The following is a 22,609-nucleotide window of genomic DNA, read 5'->3' on the forward strand; positions in this document are numbered from 1 at the left end:
TAGCGGATGACATCTTAGATGCCTCCAAGTTTGGGGCTGTTATGAATAAAACGGCTATTAGCAAAGCCAGACAGGTGTTCTCAAAGCTTCTACACTTTACGTGCTAACGTCCAGAGTGATAGCCTGGGAACGATCACTTTAAACTAATGCCCTCAAATCTCCTAATGGTTGGACCTGCATGATAAGTGGAAAAATTACATTACAAATTCAAGAAAGACATACCAAAGGGAATCTACTCTGGAGTGTCACTGGCAGGAAGGAAAGGGAGGGAAGAGAGTCTGGGACTGGGCTGGAGATGGGGTTAACGTTGGTGTACTGGACGACGGGAACTCACGAGTGAAGGAGAGTAATCCAGGAGTGGTGTTATTAGTAGTTTAAATAGGTGTATCCAAAGTTGACGGTGCAAAATGTAACCCCCACCTAATCTCTTAATACAAAAGGGAGGGTAAAATCTACTAAGACTGAGCAAGCAGACCATGTTCTGATCTAATTCGGTTGAATTTTCCATCCTGCGACCTGCTTCAGGCCCTGGGTGTACACAGCAGCACTGAGCGCCAGGGCTTGGCGGGTTAGGAGCTTTTAGAAACGCAGATCGCCAGGGCTTTTCTTCTGCAGCACCGCAAGGTGGGTTTGAGCTATGTACCTTCCCAGTAGGCGCCGAGTGCAGACCGTTCATGCCGTTGCAGCCTCACACTCACCTAGTCTTGTGTTGTAACTTCTTATTGTGGAGAATGCTCGGCACTGCAGCATACACAGTGGAACAGCGCACGCCACCACCACCCAACCAACGCACCAAGCTTGGGGTGAAGACACATCTGTCAGTCTTGCTTCAACTATTTCTGCTCACCTTTGGTGAAATATTTCCAGGAAAATGCTAGCTATCATGTCAGTATATTCACAAATAGTTTGCATGCTTCAGTATGCATCACTAACAGACTGAAGCACGGAGAACATGGTCCTTCGATGGTGCTCGTCGGCTATCCTATGCTGCATAATGCAGGTATCTAACTAACGTCAGCTGGCAACAAGCCCAATCCGTCTTCTTAAATACCTACTTGGCTGTCAGGAAAAGCAGTAAGTCATGACATAAGACGGAGCTTCAAAAGAGTCGTGGGAAAACACTATTATGTCTTTATTCCATTTTTCCACAAGCTTTCCGACGCTCCCTCATAGAAATGTGGGCATTAAAAGCTGAAAAGTGAACCGCGAAAGGTTCACAGGTAAAAACACTAACAGAACCCCACACTAACTTCCTCAATAAAGCTTCCCACTCCCAGTACAAGTGCCCGGGCCATGTATCCCTATTCCGCGTGTTCACCAGCCTTAAGCTGGAGACCCCTAAGACAGGAAGAGGATGGTGCCTCCAGCTTGGAAAGGGAACATCTCGGGAGGCCCTGGAGAGAGTGAGGGAAAACTCGACGCACTGCTGACTGCTGGGAGCCGCAGACTAGATAGAGCCTTTTGTCTCTCTGCAGGCCTGGAACCAACGTCTTCTCTGCGGTGCAGTTTTCAGCTAAATAATAGACAGGTAGCTACAGGCAACAGGGATACTAGGTACTTACTCCCTGAGATGCAGTGAATCACTTGATGTGGCTCTCCCAGCCATTGCCTTGGAAATGGCCACAGAGCCAATGGGAATGGGTGGGGTCACACCAGTGGGGAGGTCTGGATTTCCACCATGGTGTGTTAGTCCAGGTGGACTAGAGAAACAAATGTGTACAAGAAGGGGCTTTATATAAAGAGTACTGTACATTAACATCCTAGCCCAGTCCAGATCAAGTCCGTAAGTCCGATATTAGCCCATATGTCTGATACCAATCTCTAAATGCCTCTTCAGACTCACGAAACACATACAATGACACTGAATGCAGGATGATCACAGGCCAGAGGGTGGGAAGCTCTGTGGATCCAGTGGCCTTGTAAGTACCTCAGGGCTGGCAGGGGTCTCCATGTGGCTCCTCCAGGGCAGCTCAGGGCACTAGCGTAGTTCCATGTGTCTTGTCAGCTGCAATGTCTTGAAGGGAGTGTGTGTTTGTCCCGCCTCCAGCGAGCTATTTATCTCCTTAGCGCCTCCAAACAGGTCATCAAGCTGCGACCTGATTGACAGTCCAAGCTCCGCCCCTTCACTCTCAAGTCTCAAACTGACCCCAGATTATGTAACTACCACACAGGGCGACTGGTCGGTTTTGACACCCTGCAGGGTCACGCCATCTCAGAAGCAGGAAAGGGGCTCTCCCTAACACCTAGAGAAAAGAGCCAGGGGCAGAGCAGGTCCGTTGGCCTCCGGTGTCCAGGTGACCCAAGTGTGACACCTAAAGCCATGACAACACCCGCAGCACCAGGAGCAAGAGAAAAAGCAACGCTGAGTGCTTCAGGCAGGAGGCCCAGTTGCGGAGTGGGTGTTTCCAGGCATCTAACCAGTTTGCTGACTCAGGGAGCTAGAGCTGAGCACTTTCAGGATAAAGCTTGTGGCGTCGTGGAGTGCTTTGGGCATTTATCAGTAGTGCTAAAAGAGCTTCTGACCCTTCCTCTGACTAAAGTAGGAGGAACAAATGGGCCATGGGGTGTGAGGTCCAACCAGAGAGATGTATGCTTGTGGGCACAGCTGGGAAGAGGCACTCCAGCCAGAACTCTGGCTTGACATTTCTGACCCTGAATCGTAACCTGTTAACTTTCTTAAAACCCCAGAATCATGAGTATGCGTTGTGCAGCCACTGCAAATCATCACTCCCGGCAGAGAATCCCTCGGAGAGGCAGTCGGTGTGAAAACTGGTCAAGGGGGGTGGGGGGAGGGGTGCAGACCTGCCTCCAAGGAATGAGCCTTGGGCTGCTGTCAAGTTTGATTCTCCTTGCCCCAGGAGTAGCCAGAGGGGGTCCAGACCCTGTCCTCACAGTGCTCTTACAGCAGGACTTAAGGCACAGTAATCATTTGAAATCAAGGTTCACAGGTCAGGAGAGGAGAAATGGAGACAGGAGGAAGTTGAGGCGTGCTTGTTTACATGGTGGGGAGACGGCAGCCAATGGGACGAAGCAAAATACGCGTGGCGGTTAAACGGAAAAGTGATTTGCTTTGGAAACCTTCACCCAACTCACAGTAAAAAGTAAACTATGTAAGTAAGAGATGAAAAAAACATTGTATGTGCAACCATGCGCCCACATCAGTTGCAGAGAAGTACTGCTATCCTCTTCTTCGTCTTGAAAATGTCTGGCATACCGAGGATGCTCAAGAATATGTGCCAACTCCAAGAGTGAGGCATCTCCAAACCAACTAGGAGATGTGCTGCTTCAGGACCCAAGCAATTATGCTACAAATAATCTGTACTGGGAGTATTTCCTCTAGAATCACCAAAATCCAAACTCACGCCCATAGTCAATGCTGGCTCATGGCGACCCAACAGGATAGGCTAGAACTGGCCCGTGTGTTTCAGAGACTGTACCTCTTTACAGCAGTAGGAAGCCCCGTCTGTCTGTCAAGGTGGTTTTGAACTGCTGACCTTTCTGATGGTCTCCAAAAGCATAAGGGCGACGCCACCAAGGATTCTTCATTTCCCTCAAAAAATTAGTACACGGGAAAATGCTGCCACCTAATAGTTATTTCAGGATGCCGCCACTAGGGGTCAGGCACGAACCAAGCATTTCCTGGGTTTCTACACTAGGAGACTGGGAGGGTGTTACTCATTTCACAAATATTTATTGAGCTCTTTACACTGTGCCGGGAGGTGATCATACCACAGGGAACAAAACAGCCCTGGTATCTGCCTAGTGGAGTGCTTGAAACCATGCGAAATCATTACTCTCGCTCAAGCGTCAGGGAGTTCACCAACCGGGTATCACGTCTAGGTTTATAGCCCATAATTCCAGTTGTAGTAGATTTTAATTTTTTCTGCAAACCCATAAAATGCACTAACCCTGTTCTTCCGCTGGACCACAGGCTTTTCATTCCCTGCCCTGGTGGCGCAATGGTTAAGCACTGTGTGCTAAAAGAAAGGAGGGGCCGTCTGCTCCTGTCAATGTTACACTCTTGGAAACCCTATTGGGCAGCTGTAGTCTGAGTTGGAATCGAACAGATGGATGTGGGCTTGGCTCTGAGGACTGTTCAAGAAAACCAGCGGAACTTCAGACTTCCCTGACATGCTTATTACTTAGATTATCCAAGGAATCTGGATTTCAACAAAATTCACCACAACCGAAACTCTTTCGCCACTTTTTCTAACAGTTTGATTAGTCTATCACATCATCCAATTCCAATAGTTTAATCACATTAAGAAGAGTTTTAAAAGCTTTCAACTTGCCAACTGTGGAGAATTTCATCATCTGCCTTCTCTGTCTGGTTCTTGGCCCACTAATACTGCTGTCTGTATAACTTCATAGAATTAACGTTTCAAGTCCAGATACATTCTTGACACGGCTCAGTAAAGTCTCTTGTTTCACTTTAAAGTCTCTTGTTTCATTCCTCAAGGTAATGGCTTCAGAAGTCTAATAACCTTCTTTAGCTTGCTAATCCATTCGGATTTTTCTCAAATTAGGTGTATAACCTTCTATCTCAACTATAATATAGTCCATTAAAATAGGTATTTCTCACTTATTTCTGTTATTATCTCAGATGAGGACTGGTTATCAGTTCTTGAAAACCTTGTTCTCTAGTTACCTTTCCCAACAGGTAAAATTTCAGCCAATCTCTATTGTCTCTCCAAACCCCACACATACAAGTCTCCCAAACGTAAAACAAAGGACAAACTCTTCCACCGAGTTAACAAGAAGCAGCAATTCAAGGCACGTTATCAAGAAAGTGAAAATAAAACTGACAGAATGGGAGACAATATTTAAGAAGCAGATGTCTGATTCAGAGGACCGAATGCAGAACCAATAAATAACTCTTAATGCCTACATAGCAACAACAACAACAAAAAAAAACCCAACCAACCAAATTTTAAAAGGAGCCAAGGCCTTGAATTAGACATTTCCCCCCAAAGATACACAAATAGGCAACAAGCACATGCAAAGTCATTCACCGTCATTAGTCATTGTTGGGTGTTCTGACTCACAGAGCCTGACGTGCAACAGGGTGAAACCCTGTCCGTCTTGAACCACCCTTACAATGGTTGCCACGCCAAGCCCATGGTTGCCACCACTGCGCTAGTGGATCTGTCGAAGGTCTTCCGGATCTTTTCTCGCTGACGCTCTACTTCACTCACAGGGATGTCCTTCTCCACTCATGGTCCCTCCTGATAACGTGCACAACACACAGGAGATAAAGTCTCGCCATATGTGCTTCCGTGGCGCATCTGGCCTGCACTTCTTCCAAGACAGATTTTTGTGGTTCTTCTTCTGTAGTCTGCCGTACATTTACTATTCGTGGCCAGCACTGTAACTGACACGCATCCGTGATCCTGCTGTCTTCCTTACGTCCTACAGGGTCGGTGAGAGTCAGAACTGACCTAAACGCAGTGACCGGTACATGGAGAGGATTCCTTAAGAATTGCCCAACTTTCACATGCTTACGAGGCGATGGAAAATTCCATGGCATGGGTCAGGTGCACTTTAGTTCTCAAAGTGACGTCTGCTTTTTCACACTTTATTTTTATTTTATTTTTCAGTTCAGCATTGTATTGCTTTCCTTTTATTTGACCTTAAAAGTATATTAGAATACAACTATTATACTTGAGTATAAGTTGACCCGAATATCAGCTGAGGCACCTAATTTTGCCACAAAAACTGCATTAAAAAATGTGCTGGAAAACTCAGCTTATACATGAGTACATACGGTAATAAAGCACTTATTCTAAATCACCTTCTTACTTAATGATAAACAATTACTTAGATAATTATTTTGTAAAATTCTAAAAATGGGCAAGCAGTATCTTTGGAAAATTTACTAATGAATGTAATAAGAATGTTAAATACGAAATAAAGCTCTCCTATCAAAATCTGCTTCCATTCGCTTTTTGGCGGGGAGGGGAATGGAACAATCCATATCACATCATTAAAATATGACTTGAAAATTCTAAGAAATCATTTAATAATAATTAAAGAAAAATAAATCTCCCCTTCTCTATGATAGTAACAAATTTCTTCTTGAGTGACTTTGTTATTAAACACTCTCAAGTTAGCTCTGGGTCATAGCTACTCTGTGTACAACAACCACCGCGTGGCCCCGCACCGGCTCATGGTCGCCGACCAAGAGAGCTTTCACAGTCAATTTGCTCAATGTCCCTCGTTCTTGGATTTCCTGACTGCCGCTTCCATGCATTTCCTGTGAATCCACGTAAAACGAGATTCTCGACAGCTTCAATGCGTTTCCCATTCGTCGTCCACTTGCGAAGATTTTCGCTTCCTCGTTGTCAAGGTGTCATACATCTTGAGTGTTGTTGGAGTCCGGGATCTTCTTCGTCCGTCCAGTGCTGCAGGTCCTCTTGGCTTTCGCAGCACCGCTGTGTCACCTGTGTGCTGCAGATTGCTAGGAAGTGCTCCTCCGATCCCGACATGCCAGGTCCCTCCCTCTTAGGACAGTCCAGCTTCTTGGGTCATCTGCTCAGTCTACAGACTGCAGGAGTATGGGGAAAGCACACAACACACACCTTTGCCGACGCCAACCCACGCAGTGCTCCGTTGTCTGTGAATGGCGGCCTCGTGCTCTATCCGCAGATTTCTTGCGAGCATCATAAAATGTTGTGAAATTCCCATTCGGCGAGGCTACGCATAATCTGTTCAGATTCACACGGTTCTTGCTTAGCAACAGGTAAGCATCTTTCTGATATTCTATGCTTTTACTCCTAATCCATCTGACTTCAGCCATAATATTCCTCACTTCATGCCTTCTTCTGAGCCTGGCTGGAATTGCTCCGTCACGGTCCTGCCGTGACTCTTTTCTCTTCATCAGAACTTTTCTGGATTCTCTGGATCACCTTTCTTTTGAAAACCCCAGTGAAATACTACGTCATATCCTATGAGCGTAACTAAGGTTTTTTAAAGGTAAATAATGAGTGTTGTTAAGAACATGGAGAGACGGGAACTCCACTGTGTTCGGGTTCAACCGCCCTGGAAAGCAGGTTGGCAGCGCCTTCAAAAGTTAACCGCAGAATTACCATGTGATGCAGGAACTCCACACTCGTGTACCCTCCTAAACGAACAAGCATGGCCGCTAACAGATACTTGTGTATCTCAGAGCTTCCTGCAACTTACTATGGTTCACCCTACTTTTACAATGCTCACATTATTCATGACCAACACACAGAAACCACCCAAGTGCCCATCCACAGAGGAAGAGATGAAGAAAACGTGGCATATACGCAGAATGAAATCTTATTCAGTCATATACGGGAAAATACAGTGCTGATACATGTTCACAACGAACAAATGTTGAAGAAATTGAGTGAACTAAACCAGACACAAAAGGGCAAAGATGACATGATTCCAAAGGTATGCAATCTCTCAGTGAGGCAAATGCCTTGAGACGGATAGCAAACTGGTGGTTGCCAGGTGCTGGACCCAGGGGGAGAGCAGCAGGGACGGCTTCACAGGCACAGAGCCACATTCTGGGACCATGGAGATGTTTCAGACTAATCAACAGTGACGACTGTGCGACACTGTGAATGTACTACACGCCCATGAATCATTTGCTTTTGAATGGTTAATTTTATTATAGGTGAGTGTGAGAGGTAAATTTATTGTGCCAACCTAGCCAATGAACACGTGGGATTAACTGAAGGGTGGAGAGATAAATGGCTCGCCTTTCTTGTCTCTTGCTATTTGATGGTCGGAGCAGTGTGCGGCTGTCTTAGCTTGTTCTCTGCCTCAATTTGCGAGCTACACTACCTGTGGGACACCAAACCCGTGGACTGTGTTGACTGTAGTTTGAGGTTCCTTCAAGGCTGCTTCACCACGCTACTGGAGTATACAGCGTTTGAGCTGGGGCCTGTCGGACCCTGTCATGTGGCTGACTGTTGGTGACCGCCTTGCTGTTTGTGCCTGTGAATAGCCTGTATTGCTCTACAGAGGACTCCGCCGTCTGCTTCCTTGACTTGCACCCAGCAGCCCTTGTGAGTTGAAGGACTGCCGTGTACTAGCTGTCTCATGGAAGTGAGTGGCACTGAGCCATTTGTACTATTTGTACTGCTCTATAGATTAATTAACTGCTTATTTCTTATGTGTTTTATATATATATATATATATATATATATATATATAAAATCTTAAGTGTCCCGGTTTTATTTCTCTAGAGAACCCTGTCTAACATAGTGAGTTTCACCTCGATTAAAAGTTTAACCAAAAAAACCTGTTTTTGAGATTCATTCATATCACTGTTTTCAAATGTAAGAAATATCATAATTTATTTATCTACTCATATGTTGATGGGATTTGGGGGCTTAATATATTATCTATCTATCTATCTATCTATACTAAGGAAGTTAGGCGCATTCCTGTACAAATCTGTCAATATGTTTTCATTTCTTGGGTAAATAGCTAGGAGTACCTTTATCATTAAAAAAAAAGAAAACCAATATAAAAAAGTTGATTATCAGTCATAAATGCATTGGCATCAAACATTTCAATGAAGCAAAGGCAGAACTGCTTGCACATATTAGAGCAGCGATTTCTGGGCCTAAGCTCAACAAACTTGCGCTCATACAACCCGTTCCACGCTGAAGGCCAAGGAGAACATACAGGAAATGCTGACAATGTTACCCAAAACGGTATCTGACGGTGGAGGCCAGGACCGTTCACTACTGTGTGTTTTGGGAAGCAGCAGAACTCTCTTTTAAAAATCTCTCCAGATTTTAAAGATTTTCCAACAGCTGAACATTTTCTGAGAAGGCACTGGGGAAAAAGGAAGTTGGAACTAGCCAGCCTGTGTTTGCAGCCTGGTGGCACCACCAGCTTCTCACTTTAAATGCCCCTGGCTTCACTCTCCTCATTAAAAAAAAAAAAAAATGGAGGTGATAGGAATTTGCACCTCAGAAGGTTGTTCTCACTGCCACCCAGTCAATACTGACTCATGGTGACCCTACAGAACAGAGCAGAACTGCCCAGTGGGATTTCCAGACCGTAACTCTTTACAGGAGTAGAAAGCCTCATCTTTGTCTTAAGAAGCAGCTGGAGGGCTCAAACTGTCGACCTGGTGGATCACAGCCCAGCAACCACAATGCCACCAGGGCTCCTTCAGGGGGTTGTCACATGGATTAAACGTGTTAATCCACATCAAGCCTTAGAAGGATGTCTGTCAATTAGTCACTGCTACCATCACCACCACCACCACCACCACCATCATCATCATCCTTACTCCCTAAAACATCTTTCATAGTATTTGCAAAAGCATGTAAAAGAGGTGTTGTACTGAGCATCATTAAGAGTTAGTAAAAGCATGCAGGGAAATGGCGTAGTTATGTAACTGTCAGAGAAACCTATACAGTTTAAACTATTAATACTATTAAAAAACCAACAAAAAAACCACGAACCCAAACTCAATAGTGACCCTGTAAGGACAGCGCTGAACTGTCCCTTCTGGCTTTCCTAGACTATGAATCTTTACAGGAGTGGAAAGCCTTATATCTTTCTCTACAACGCCTCTTAGTTTCAATCTACTGACCACCTGGCTGGAAGCCCTAACCACATGTAACCACTAGGCCAAGGGGCTCCCTTCAACAGTGTTGTATCCCCAAAATGGTTCAGGTCATAATGCTCCTTCCAAGAGACACCAGGAAGGAGACCCACGGAGGTCACTTACTAATATTACTTTTCGAAACAGCAATGGAAATGTGCTTGAACATTTCACCACCAGGCCATACACCAGCAAGCTGCCCATGATAGAGATGCCTTCTTCCCACGACATTTCAGGGCCAGAGTTGAGTGTTACCACACTCTCACACAATAGATTTTGGCCCTCTAATGGAAACCAATAGCATAAGATACATTCAATTTTCTCAACTTTACAAAATTTGTTTCTTCATTATGCTGAAGAACATTTGATCTTTTTTTAAAAAATCATTTTACTGGAGGTTTGTACAACTCTTATCACAAATGTGCCAAGCACATTTGTACATTTGTTGCCCTCATCATTTTCAAAACAATTGCTTTTTACTTGAGCCCTTTGTATCAGCTTCCCATTTTCCCCTCCCTCACTTCGCTCCCCCACGAATCCTTCATAGTTTATAAATTATTATTTATTTTGTCATGTCTTACACTGTCCGACATCTCCTTTTCTGTTGTCCATCCTCCAGGGAGGGGGTTATATGTAGATCATTGTGATTGGTTCCCTCTTTCTACCCCACCTTCCCTCCACCCTCCCAGTATCACCACTCTCACCACTGGTCTTGAGGGGTTCATCTGTCCTGGATTCTCTGTTTCTAGTTCCTATCTGTACCAGTGTACATCCTCTGGCCTAGCCGGATTTGTAAGGTAGAATTGGGATCATGATAATTAGGGAGAGGAAGCATTAAAGAACTAGAAGAAAGTTATATGTTTCATCGTTGCTACACTACATCCTAACTGGCTTGTCTCCTCCACGCAACCCTTCTGTAAGGGGATGTCCAGTTGCCTACAAATGGGCTTTGAGTCTCCACTCACCCTCATTTACAATGATATGATTTTTTGTTCTTTGATGCCTGACACCTGACCCCATCGACACCTTGTGATCACACAGGCTGGTGTGATTTTTCCATGTGGGCTTTGCTGACTCTCAGCTAGCTAGCTGCTTGTTTATCTTCAAGCCTTCAAGACCCCAATGCTGTATCTTTTGATAGTCAGGCACCATCAGCTTTCTTCACCACAAGTGCTTATCCATCCATTTGCCTTCAGTGATGTATTGGGAGGGGAGCATCATGGAATGCCAGCTTAATAGAACAAAGTGTTGTTGCATGGAGGGAGTACTTGAGTGGAGGCCCAATGTCCATCTGCTACCTTAATACTAAACCTAAAAATATATGCACATAGATCTATTTCCCCATCATCATATAGTGGGTACTGTATTACTTGGCCTTAAATAATTAACTGGACCAATTAGCGCTCGCTCGCTCTCTCGCTCTCTCTCTGTCAGGAATTCAGAAGTGTTATGATGAGAGAGGAAGGTGGGATGACGATGAGGCAAGGGATGTATCTTACATAGAGCTCAGCTCAAAAACAGCTCTTCTATAATCAAAATTATTCATGGAAAATCCCTTACACCAGTCTTAAAATACCAGTACTTGTGGGGATTTTGCTATGGTTAATTTTATCCTGTGCCTTGTTGGGTCCCAGTTCCAGTGTCTGTGGGAATCTGGCACCCTATAGTTCCCGACTCTAAATTTGGGAAATCACGGGTGCTTTGTTAGAATGAACCCATCTGTCCTGAGCTGGTGTGAGGCCGTTTCTATTCCTTGTCATGAAAAGAGCCCTGATTCGGTCACTTGAGCACAGACTAGTAAGAGTTCTGTAGTCAAAACCAATCTCAACCACAAAATATGAATATTTTTCTTAGAGAATTCCCAATCACAAGTTTTGTTTTCCTCTTAACATGTTCACATACAAATTTTACTGCCAGGGTAGAAATCCAACCATCATTAAAAACCCTTCCATAGAGATATACACATTTTAGAGCAATGAAAAGGTCCCAGCAATTAAAGTAAGATCCAATTTTCACTCATGGAGTACGTAGACAAGTACTGATTGTCCATTATTGACTGTAATTATTTGTGAATATCGATATTCACAGAGCTATGAAGGGCAGCAGGATGTCAACAGGGTACTTATGCAACGATTATGGCTTCTCCGTTTGAAACAAACCATATCTATCACAGAACATAAAATCTTTCAGAAATAGCAGACGCATTGAAGTTCAAAGTACAGAGAAGTAACTGAAGAGGGAGAACTGTTTTGAAAATTACGAGAGAGTACACATATTTAGGATACAGGAAACAAGGCAGAGCAGACAAGGCAAGCGGGGATAATCGGAGCCTCCGATGGCAGCGATCTCACTCACTTCCCAGAAGGACAGAACACCAGAACAAAAGCTTCGACCACTGCACACAAGATTGGCACCGCAGCAGGCCCTTGGTCTCCGCTCACGGCTTGACTTGGGTTGTTACACTGGAAATTGTCAGAAAGCTTTTACACTCAAAACAAATGCTCCACAAAAGGACTTCAAAATCTCTAAAAGCGTGGAAAGAAGTTTGAACAGGAAATGAGTTGCTAAAACTAAAACGCTATCACTGAGCTGAATTTAAAACAATAAAGTATATGAGGCCTTTCCCCGAATAGGTTGTAGTTTCAAAAACTGGCGAAATTAACTATCTAGAAAGTAGAAGAGTCAACCTCCACCCCCATCCCGACACACACACATATAGTTTGTCTAAATGGCTGGTCAATTAAAATGAAATTAGGAGCACTAAGGCGCCTAATTTCATTTTAATTGATCAGCCACTAGGATATATTGTATATGGGAAAGAAAGGATTTCTGGTTTCTGAACGGTTATTTTCCCTGGCTTGGGAATACAATCTATTAGGAGACAGACTACGTACAATTATGAGTAAGGAGCCCTAGTGACGCTGTCAGGTCAGCACTGGACCATTAACCACAAGGTCGGCAGGCAATCCAAACCCAGAAGGAAAGCAAAGGCTGTCTGCTTCCATCAAGATGTATGGCCTCACTGGAGATCCCCTCGCAGAGGGGCTGAGGGGAGGAGATGCGTCAGTCAGGGTGCGACGTAGCACCAATGAAGAATACAGCTTTCCTCCAGTTACTAAATGCTTCCTCCACCCCCCACCCCCCAACTATCATGATCCGAATTCTACCTTGCAAGTCTGGATATAGCAGAGGTTGTACACTGGTGCAGATAGGAGCTGGAGGCACAGGGAATCCAGGGCGGATGATACCTTCAGGACCAGGGGTGTGAGGGGCGATACTGGGACGGTAGAGGGTGAGTGGGTTGGAAAGAGGGAACCAATTACAAGGATCTACATGTGACCTCTCCTCCCTGAGGATACAGACAACAGAAAAGGGGGGAGCAGGGAGGGAAGGGGAAAAAGAGGACCTGATGCAAAGGGCTTAAGTGGAGAGCAAATGCTTTGAAAATGATGAGGGCAAAGAATGTACAGATGTGCTTTACACAATTGATCTATGTATGGATTGTGATAAGAGTTGTATGAGCCCCTAATAAAATGTGTTTTTTTTAAAAGATGTATGGCCTCAGAAACTCTATGGAGGGTCTGTTCTGAGTCCAAATAGACTGGATGGCAGTGGCTTTGGGTGCTTGGGTACTTACACTAAGGAGCCTGGTGGCGCTGCCAGCTTAGCGTTGGACTCTTTGATTAGACACATAAGGTCGGTGGTTCAAACCGACCGGCTGCTTCAGGAGAGTACAAAGGAGTTCTCTGCTCTAGTAAAGAACCCTACTAGACACACAGGGTCACTACGAGTCGGAATCTGACTCAGTGAAAGTAGGTTTTAGGTTTATACTTAAGCTAGGAAGTTCTTGATGGTTATAAATAGTTGGCGGTCAACTAATAGCTAAAAGATATAGGTTCAAACCCACCTGGAGGCACCTCAAAAGACAAGCCTGGCTACCGGTTTGTGAAAGGTAGCAACGGCCTTGAAAACTCTATGGAGCAATTCTACTTCGCTTACTCGGGGTTGCCACAAATCCAAATCGACTTGACAGCAACTAACAATTACACCGACAGCAGACGTAAGCTAACTAGGTCTCTTCCCTATCCCTAACCCCAACGGCCATCTAAGGTGGGACCAAGGCAGAAGGACCAGTAACACCTGAAACTCATGAACCTTTCCCAGCCCAATGCCAGCCGAGCATTCAGAAACGAGTTGCCAACTACAAGGTATTCAGAGCTCTAAACTTGACATCCCCATAACCTGCGTGTGACGCCTCTGTTCTCAGATGTCTACAGCAGGGGCCCTCGTTTCAGATTTCTCGAAGCATGGCTCATGGGGTTGGTTTTCTAACACAGTGCTGTGCTGCATTTAGGGCTCTTGAGTCTCCATAAGTAAAATTCTTCAACAGACAAAATAACTTTTAGAACCAAGGTACAGAAATGAAGAAGAGTTAAAAACAAGTCAACTGAAGTAGAGTTAGCAGAAGATGGGCTTCAGTTAGACACATCATACTGCCAGAAGAACACCCCAAATCTGCCTTGCAAGTCTATCCAGAATGCGCCTTAGAAATGAGCACTTCATCTCATGTGCTCTGGGCATGTTATCAGGAGGACCTGGGCCCTAGAGAAGGGCATTATACTAGGTACAGCAGAGGGTCAGAGAAAAAGAAGACTCGACGAGATGGATGGATACAGGGGTTGTAACCATGGTCTTGAACAAAACCAACGCTATGAAAGTGGCCCAGGGCTGAGGAGTGTTTCATTCTGTTGTGTACAGACGGGGTGCTGTACACAGGAACTGACTATTGTCAACAACAATGTGAGTCCAGCTCTGTCACACTGACTGGCTGTACGGTCTTGGACAAGTTCTTTTACCTCCTTTCTTAGTCTCAGTTTCCTAAGCCTACAAATGGGAATCTTATCACTTATCTCCCAGGAGTCATAGCGAGGAGTAAATAAGATCGAAATACATATGATGTTTGATGCTGATGCACCAGTTTTTACCACTCCCCCCGCATCTCAAGCAGTTCTTTTGCCATAGATAGTACAGAACAGGTTTCTTCAGCTGCCCTGATCATCTTTTCCTATTTCTTCTTCTTGAAGAGAAAAGCTAAGGATTTTCTAGACTCTTGATGAACCTTGAAGGTAAAATGATGGAGTTTTCACTTTGTACTTTAAAGACTTAGCTTCATGTATCTTTAAAACTTCCCTGGCAAGTAATTTAAGCTGTTGATTTTAAGCTTCTGTTGACTTAAGACTGTAATTGCCTCCTGTTCGCCCTGCCTTCAAGTCAATTCTGACTCATCAGATAACTTTCTACATTTCAGTCATTGACAGTCTGTTGACTTTTTTTAAACCATCTTACCTCCCAGTAGTTATTGACGCTGCATTTTCTTAAAATGTAATCTTTCTCTTACTTACAGGTTATTAGTATTATTAATTCATCATTTTATTGGGAGTTCCTACAGATGTCATAACATTCCATAATTCAAATAGTTCAAGCATAATTGTACAATTGCTATGACAGTTTCAAAACATTTCCTTTCTTCTTGAACTCTGCTAGCTCCCTTTTTCCCATTCCTCTCCCATCATTCCCCCCAGTTCTTATTGTTTTTATTATGTATTATTGTTAAAGTCCTGTTATATATATATTTTTTCATGTAAAATTCTGTTACTTGCTCCCCTGAAGTGCAGTTACACAGTCATCATTGCTATCAGTCCCCCTTCTCTCCCTGTCTTCCTGTATCCTCAGGGAATCATTGTTGTTTCTGTAGGGTCATCCATCCTGGCATTCCTGCATGAACTATCTTACTTAAATGCCTGACCCTATGTAGGTCTCACAGTATTAACGAGGTGAGCCATAAGCCTTACTAGTAAGGGGAAGAAATATGAAAGAGCCAGAGGATAGTTATCAGCTTCATCACTGCTATGCTGCAGCCTGAATTCCTCATCCCCCACATGCAGCCCCTCTGTCCAATTGTCTTGTAGGTGGGTTTTGGTCTCCACGTTGTCTAAGCTCCTTCACATCCATTTGATTGCTTGTTTTTGAACTTCTGATACCTATTCATTCCCTTCGATACCTCATGGTCACACAGACTGGGTGTACTTCTTCCATGTGGGCTTTGTTGCTTCCCTGCCGTTTGTTTGACGATAAGCCAATACCCAAGATGCTATGTTTTTTTAATAGCTGGGCACGATCAGCTTTCTTCACCACATTTGTTTAAGCATCCATTTTGTCTTCAGTGATCATGTCGGGAAGGTTAGTAACATACAGCATCACTTTCTTAGAACAAACCGTTCTTCTACTTAGCTGAGATTTTAGTACATGCCCAAAGTTCATCTGCTTCCTTGCTGAATACATACATATACATATACATATATATATATACATGTAGACATATACACCTATATTTGTATATCTATATGCATACCTATATATAAATTGCTTTCTTCTTTTATTTTTAAAATTTTTTCCTGCCCCACATCAGTAGAGGAAACAGTAAATTTAACCTCACATGACAGTAATTACTCAGTTCAGGTCAAAAGTTCAATAATAATAATCCTAAAGAATATTATAAGATGTGTCGTGTCGAATATCCACTCTTTTAAAAGGTCTGAACATTATCACTGCATCAGGCCAAACATTTGGAATCACATTATTTTGTTAGCCATCGCTTTAAACTTGGGTCTCTCAACCTTAGTCTATTGACCTTCCAAGAGGAAGAATTCTTTGTCACGGAAGTTGTCCATGCATTAGATGGTGTTGGGCAACACCCCCGGCCTACCAGATGCCAGCCAGTAGCATGCACCCTCCTCCCTGTGGTGGCCACCAAAATGTCTCTGGATAGTGTCAAATGTCCCCTATGGGAAAAAAAGCCATCTCCAGGTGAGAAGCAATGCTATAAATTGAACGGAAGTTTGAAGGCAGTTTACAATAACATATCCCTTAAAAATAGTAATGTGAAGGAATGGTCTGAGAAAATTATCTACTTCATGAGCCTTTATTTACCATGATGAGGGCCCATAGGAGAAATGTACCTCAGACTTCTATTAAAATGGTATGGTGTTTTCTTATGGATAATGGGAATCTAATAATTCTTTTTTCGGGGGGTCTGTTTGATTAACAGAAAACTCATAAGCAAATCTGACAGAGACACAAGACCTACAGTATGACTTATGTGTACAAATTCTCCATAATATCAGTAACATTGTTTTTCAGTAAATTATAAATTTTTGAACTTCTTTCCTGTATCCTACCATAACACATGTAAATGTAGACATTAATCCTTTTTTAGAATAAAGTATAAGTTGGGAGAAAAATCTGTTTCTGAATTGTCCTTTTTCACAGATGACCTCACCCTTTGCTGCTGTGAATCCTGGGGCATGGAGTCCGTGGTGCCCCACAGCGATCCCGTGTACAACCCAACGAAGCGCGGTCTAGTCCTGCACCAGCTCCACAACTGCTGGTATGGGTCGGTCCACTTCATCATTCCCCTCAGAATCGTCGGCCAGTGTTCAGTTTTCACTTACAAATGCTTTCTCTAATCAAAGCATGTCACTGAACCTGTTCACTGCAGAGTTCTGGGCTCAGTGATACAAGAGTTTTTCTGCATCAGTCATGCAGCTACCTGGATAAACGCTGGAACTATCCCCGCTAACATTTGATGGAGGTATGAGACTCCATATGCTACAAGTCCAATAGACAGCACAGGCAACAGTGAATTATTCTGTGGCGTGCAGGAGAAACAGCAAACCCCTATTTTCTTTTCTCTTGTTGATGCTGGCTTTGTAGGTTCTCCCTTTTCCTAGAAGCCCATTTCTAACCCATGGCAAGTCACATTTGGAAATCTTGAACCCTGGTGCCTGACAGACAGTGCTATCGTTGGACCAGTTAAACCCAAGCTTAAACACACGGTGACAACAACTGATCTAGCTGGCCCTACACGATGAGATTATGTGTTGACCATGCTGAAAGTAACCGTTTCCTCTGATTTTAACATACTTTCTAAGATGACTGGGAAGACGTGGCCATTACATAGGTGAGCAAATAATCTAATGTGGTATATCATACAAAGGAGAAATACTAAGCAAAAAAAAAGGAAGATCGCAGTGAGTACCTACATTTATGTAATTAGGTCAATCTCAAAACTGTTGTGCCAAGCAATGACACCAAGAGCACAAGCTGTATGTTCCACTAACAAGACGTTCTAGAAGAGGTCAGAAACCAGCCTACAGTGAGGAAAGTAGATTGGCGCCTGGCCAGCTCTGGTGGAATGCTGGCTGCTGAAGGCGCACAAAGAGCTTTATGGAGTGATGGAAAGGTTACTTCTGATATCCCATCTGGATTGAGAGAGTGGTTTCAGAAGTGGTACATTGATTGAAACTCACCAAAGGATCCACTTAAATTAGGTGCAAATTGCTCTTGCTGAAAATCGCAACCTAAGAACCAGGGGTGAGAAAACCCAAGACAACGCCAAATAGAACAGGAGTCGTCAAACCAACTGCCCAGAATTGCGCGGACAGATCGAGGTCATCCAGTGCAAGAGAAGCCTGAAGCACTGCTGCAAACCAGAGGCAGTTAAAGGGACACAGCCACAAAATGCAACAGCTTAAGAAGGTGTTCCTTTGAGATGTCTTCCGAGTCTGGGGAAGAAAAACAAGTCTGAAGGGGCAAGAGTTCAGGCCTGCAAGATGGATGGGGTAGGGCTTCCCAGTGAAATTCTCACAGGCCAGCCTTGGCAGAATAAGCAGGCGCGCTGGTCAGGATGGGACAAAAAACTCCACAGTTCAACTTCCCTGGCCCCTTTCCCACCAAGCCAATCTTCAATTTTCTTAAAGTGTGTGCCTAATATGCACGCCCTCCTGAGGGTCCTATGTCCTTTGGGGGGGAAAAAAAAACAACCCAAACTTATCAAGATTACCCTTAGGAATCCCCCTGCCCCTCCAAAAAAAAAGTCAATGCAATTTCCTGCCTGGAGTTTAACTAGCCCAGCCCACTGGTTGGACTGCACCTTGCTCTTTGAACCATATTGGTAAAGTCAAGACTCATCCTGTTCAGTTATGATTCATTCCATAAAACTGTCGACATTAATTCCATCTCGCAGATAAGCGTGATGGGCGGAGTAGCTAGCTGACCTCCCCTCACAGCTTCTGGTACCCATCGGGCTGAAGGCTCACTGAGGCCAGGATGCTTCCTTAAAACAGCAAGTGCTGAACCAAGTGTAAACCCAACTTCAGGAGCTGTCATATGAGCAGTGATTCCAAGGCCCTCCTTCGCCATTCTGGGGCCGGCAGTCAGTTTCTCCATTGGTTGAGGTCTTCCTGACAATGCTCGGTCCATCTAGAAACTGGTGTCTTATGTGGGGCAGCATCCTGTCGACTTGCTGCAGAGAGAGCTTCTGTGATTGGGGAACATGTCCTCAAATCATTCTTCTCCATGGCACCTTTTTTTAAAGGCACCCAAATAAGAGAGACTAAGAGGAGTATACCTGTCAGACTGTGCTCAAGCTCACTTCGTTTGGAATGAACAGGAACCCTAATGCAATACTTTGACTTACCCTAATGCTTTTGCAAATTTTTAACATCAGGGAATGCAGAATGAAGGGTATTTAGAAACTGCACTATTTTTGTATCTGTTCTGTACGTTTAAAATTATTTAGAAATAAAAGCACGATTTTTTCTGCATAATTATTATGGCAAATTTAAAAACTAGGACAGAATTACCTGGAAACTATTAAGAAGTAGCACTATCCCCAGGAAGCCCTAGTGGCACAATGGCTAAGTAAATCAGTTGCTCACCAAAAGGTTGGAAGTTCAAACCCACTCGTGGTTCTGTAAAGGAGCTGGCAATCTCCTCCCATAAAGTTTACAGCCTAGTACACACGTAGGTCCGTTCTAATCTGTTCTACGGTAAGGAATTGACTTGTCAGCACACAGTAACAGCTCAATAAACCCAGTGATAAAATGCACAGCATTCTTTACTGAAGGAACCACTAAATAAGAAATGCTATTACTTTCCACCTAATAATACAATCCTCACATAATTTCTAATGGAAATGAACAATAAGAGTGTTATATGTTCAAACACAGACAATGGAATCAAATTCTGAGGTCCATAGTATTAAATATTCCATATCTATGACTCTTACACCTAAGAATTATTATATATTTGAGGCCCAGAAACAACATATTATATTGAATATTATTTAAAGAACAGCAAGATAAAGGAAAATTAAAAATTTTACCACATACCTCTGTTTCCATTCTCTTCATCCTGCAAAGTAAAAAGATATGCATATTTACAAAGCCTGAGCAAATCAATGTAGGGCTCGATTCAATTCACACTGCTCACCCAAAATGTGCCAATTCACATTCTCACTGATTGTGCCTCTTGCCCACACTCTTCCTCACAATGGGTTGACATAAATCTTAGCCATCTTTAAAACTTTAATAGGCAACAAATTATTCTATGATCACACATTTGTTTAACTACTGGTCATGTTTGCCAATCTTTCCTGTGTTTTGGTCATGAGTACTTCTTCCGTGAGACACCCATGCAGGCATGACCTTTCTCCCCTTACTCACTGGGAACATGGCTTGTACAACCCTGAATCCTGTACCACTGAGTCTAATGGTTTCCCAGGGTCACCCTTTATCATTTGATACCTCTGTGTTTTAGATTTTGTTGTTTGTTCGCTGTGTATCTTTATGTAGTCATATATGTCCATCTTTTCGTCATCTGTGGTTTTTGCATTTTCTGTTAAGCTTAGAAAGTCCTTCCTCTCAGGTGGTGGGGAGGAGTCGAGCCAGTCAGGGTTCAGCGTAGCACCGATGAAACATAAACTGTCCTCTAGTTCCTAAATGCTTCCTCCCCCCACTGTCATGATCCCAATTCTACCTGACAAATCCGGCTAGACCAGAGGATGCACACTAGTACAGATAGGAACTGGAAACACGGAAACCAGGACAGATTATTCCCTCAGGACCAGTGGTGAGAGTGGTTGTACTAGGAGGGTGGAAGGAGGGTGGGATAGAAAGGGGGAACCAATTACAAGGATCTACATATAACCTCCTCCCTGAGGGACGGACAACAGAAAAATGGGTGAAGGGAGACATCGGACCGTCTATGACCAATTATAATTTATAAATTATCAATGGTTCATGAGGGAGTGGGGAGCAGGGAGGGCAGGGAAAAATGAGGAGCTGATACCAATGGCTCAAGTAGAAAGAAAATGTTTTGAGAATGTTGATGGCAACAAATGTACAAATGTGCTCAACACAGTGAATGTATGTATGGATTATGATAAGAGTTGTACGAGCCCCCAATAAAATGAAAAAAAGAAGTCCTTCTTCTCACTGCTTCCTCCCCTCCTCCCCCACCACTATCATGATCCCAATTCTACCTTACAAACCCAGCTAGACCAGAGGATGTAGGTTGTTACAGATAAGAGCTGGAAACACAGGGAATCCAGGACAGATAAACCCCCTCAGGACCAATAATGAGAGTAGCGATACCAGGAAGGTAAGGGGGAGGTGGGGTTTCTTTCTTTCTTAAATCAAATTTGTTGGGGGCTCTTACATCTCTTATCAGAATCCATTCATCCAGTGTGTCAAGCACATTTGCACATATGCTGCCACCATCGTTTTCAAAGCAATCTCTTCCCATTTAACCCCGATATCACCTCCCCATTTCTTCCTCCTCCCTCCCCCGCCCGCCCTCACGAACCCTTGGTAAGTTACAGATTATTACTGTCATACTTTGCATTGTCCTCTGTCGCCCCTCACCCACTTTTCCATGTTCATTCCCCTGGGAGGGGGTTCTAGTTTGATCCTTGTGATTGATTCCCCTTCTCCTCCCATCCTCCCCCAATCCTCCTCGTATCTCTACTCCCATTATTGGCTCTTAGGGGTTGATCTGTCCTGGATTCCCTGTGTTGCTGCCTCTTATCTGTATCAGTGTGCATGTTCTGGTCTAATCCAATTTTTAAGGTAGAATTGGTCATGATAGTGGAGGGAAGGAAACACCAAAGAACTAGAGGAAAGCCGAGTTTCATTGGTGCTATACTGCCCCCTGAACTGGCTCATCTCCTCCCCACAACCCCTCTGTGAGGGAAAGCCAATTGTCTACGGGTGGGCATTGGGTCTCTACTCCATGCACCCCTCCCCATTCATACTGGGTATGATTTTGTTCTAGGTCTTAGATGCCTGATACCTGATCCCATTGATAATGTGCATTTTTTCTCTTTTCTATTGGTAATATGCATGTTTTTAACCCAACTGAAATTAATTTTTATAGAAGAAATGAGGCCCGGATCCTGAAGGTAGGGTGTTTCTTTTTTTTTTCCTCCTCACAAATGGCTAGCCAATGTCCCAACATCATTTCTCTTTCTTTTCGACAGAACTACCTCCCCTTTATTGTGTATGAAATGAGATATTATACAAATGAATTTTACACATACACGAAATATACCCCCTTATATGCCAAAGTGTTTAATTCTATTCATTTTGTGAAAACTTGTGATCTATGGCACATTTCTCTCCTTCACTGAATTCTGATGAGTAGGAGCATACTTGTCACTTTTCTTACTGACTCAGAGTCACTCATTCATGCATTCATTCATTCACCTAATACTATGTGTCAACTGCTTGGGACCCATCGATCAGCAAGACAAACATCCCTAGTCTTCTGGAGCTTATAAAAGAGTAAAGAAAGCAGCCAACAAATCATTAAAAGAAAGAAATTAAGTGAAATAGACAAGTATATTAAAAGGAGATAGTATGGTAGGGCGTGGGGATGGGGTGGAGGGAGTCCAGTAGGGTCAGTGGGGTGGACAATGTTTGGAACGGGGCTGTTACAGCACTGAAAGGAGTGGCCTGTGTGGCCTCATTATGAAATTGACATTTAAAGCGATGAGGGAGGTAGACTTGAGGCCAAAAGTACAGTCAAAACAAACAGCTAGTGCGCAAATTGTAAAGCAAAGATGTGCTTGGCACGTTCCCGGAACAGCAGGAAGACCAGTGTGGCTGAAGC

At 43.8% G+C, this 22,609-nt stretch overlaps 1 protein-coding gene across 7 annotated transcripts in view; it reads right to left on the reverse strand.

The window, feature by feature from the left end:
- ARHGAP21 (Rho GTPase activating protein 21) overlaps positions 1-22,609 on the reverse strand; it is a 152,097-nt gene that overhangs the window by 66,885 nt on the left and 62,603 nt on the right. For 6 of the 7 annotated variants that reach the window (XM_075552511.1, XM_075552512.1, XM_075552515.1 and 3 more), the window contains one exon: positions 19,830-19,852. In XM_075552511.1, coding sequence (XP_075408626.1) covers positions 19,830-19,852 — 23 coding nt within the window. The remainder of the gene's footprint in view (positions 1-19,829; positions 19,853-22,609) is intronic. The other variant, XM_075552514.1, reaches the window with a different exon arrangement.

This window comes from Tenrec ecaudatus, chromosome 6 (assembly GCF_050624435.1).
Source record: "Tenrec ecaudatus isolate mTenEca1 chromosome 6, mTenEca1.hap1, whole genome shotgun sequence".
Taxonomy (NCBI): Eukaryota; Metazoa; Chordata; class Mammalia; order Afrosoricida; family Tenrecidae; genus Tenrec; species Tenrec ecaudatus.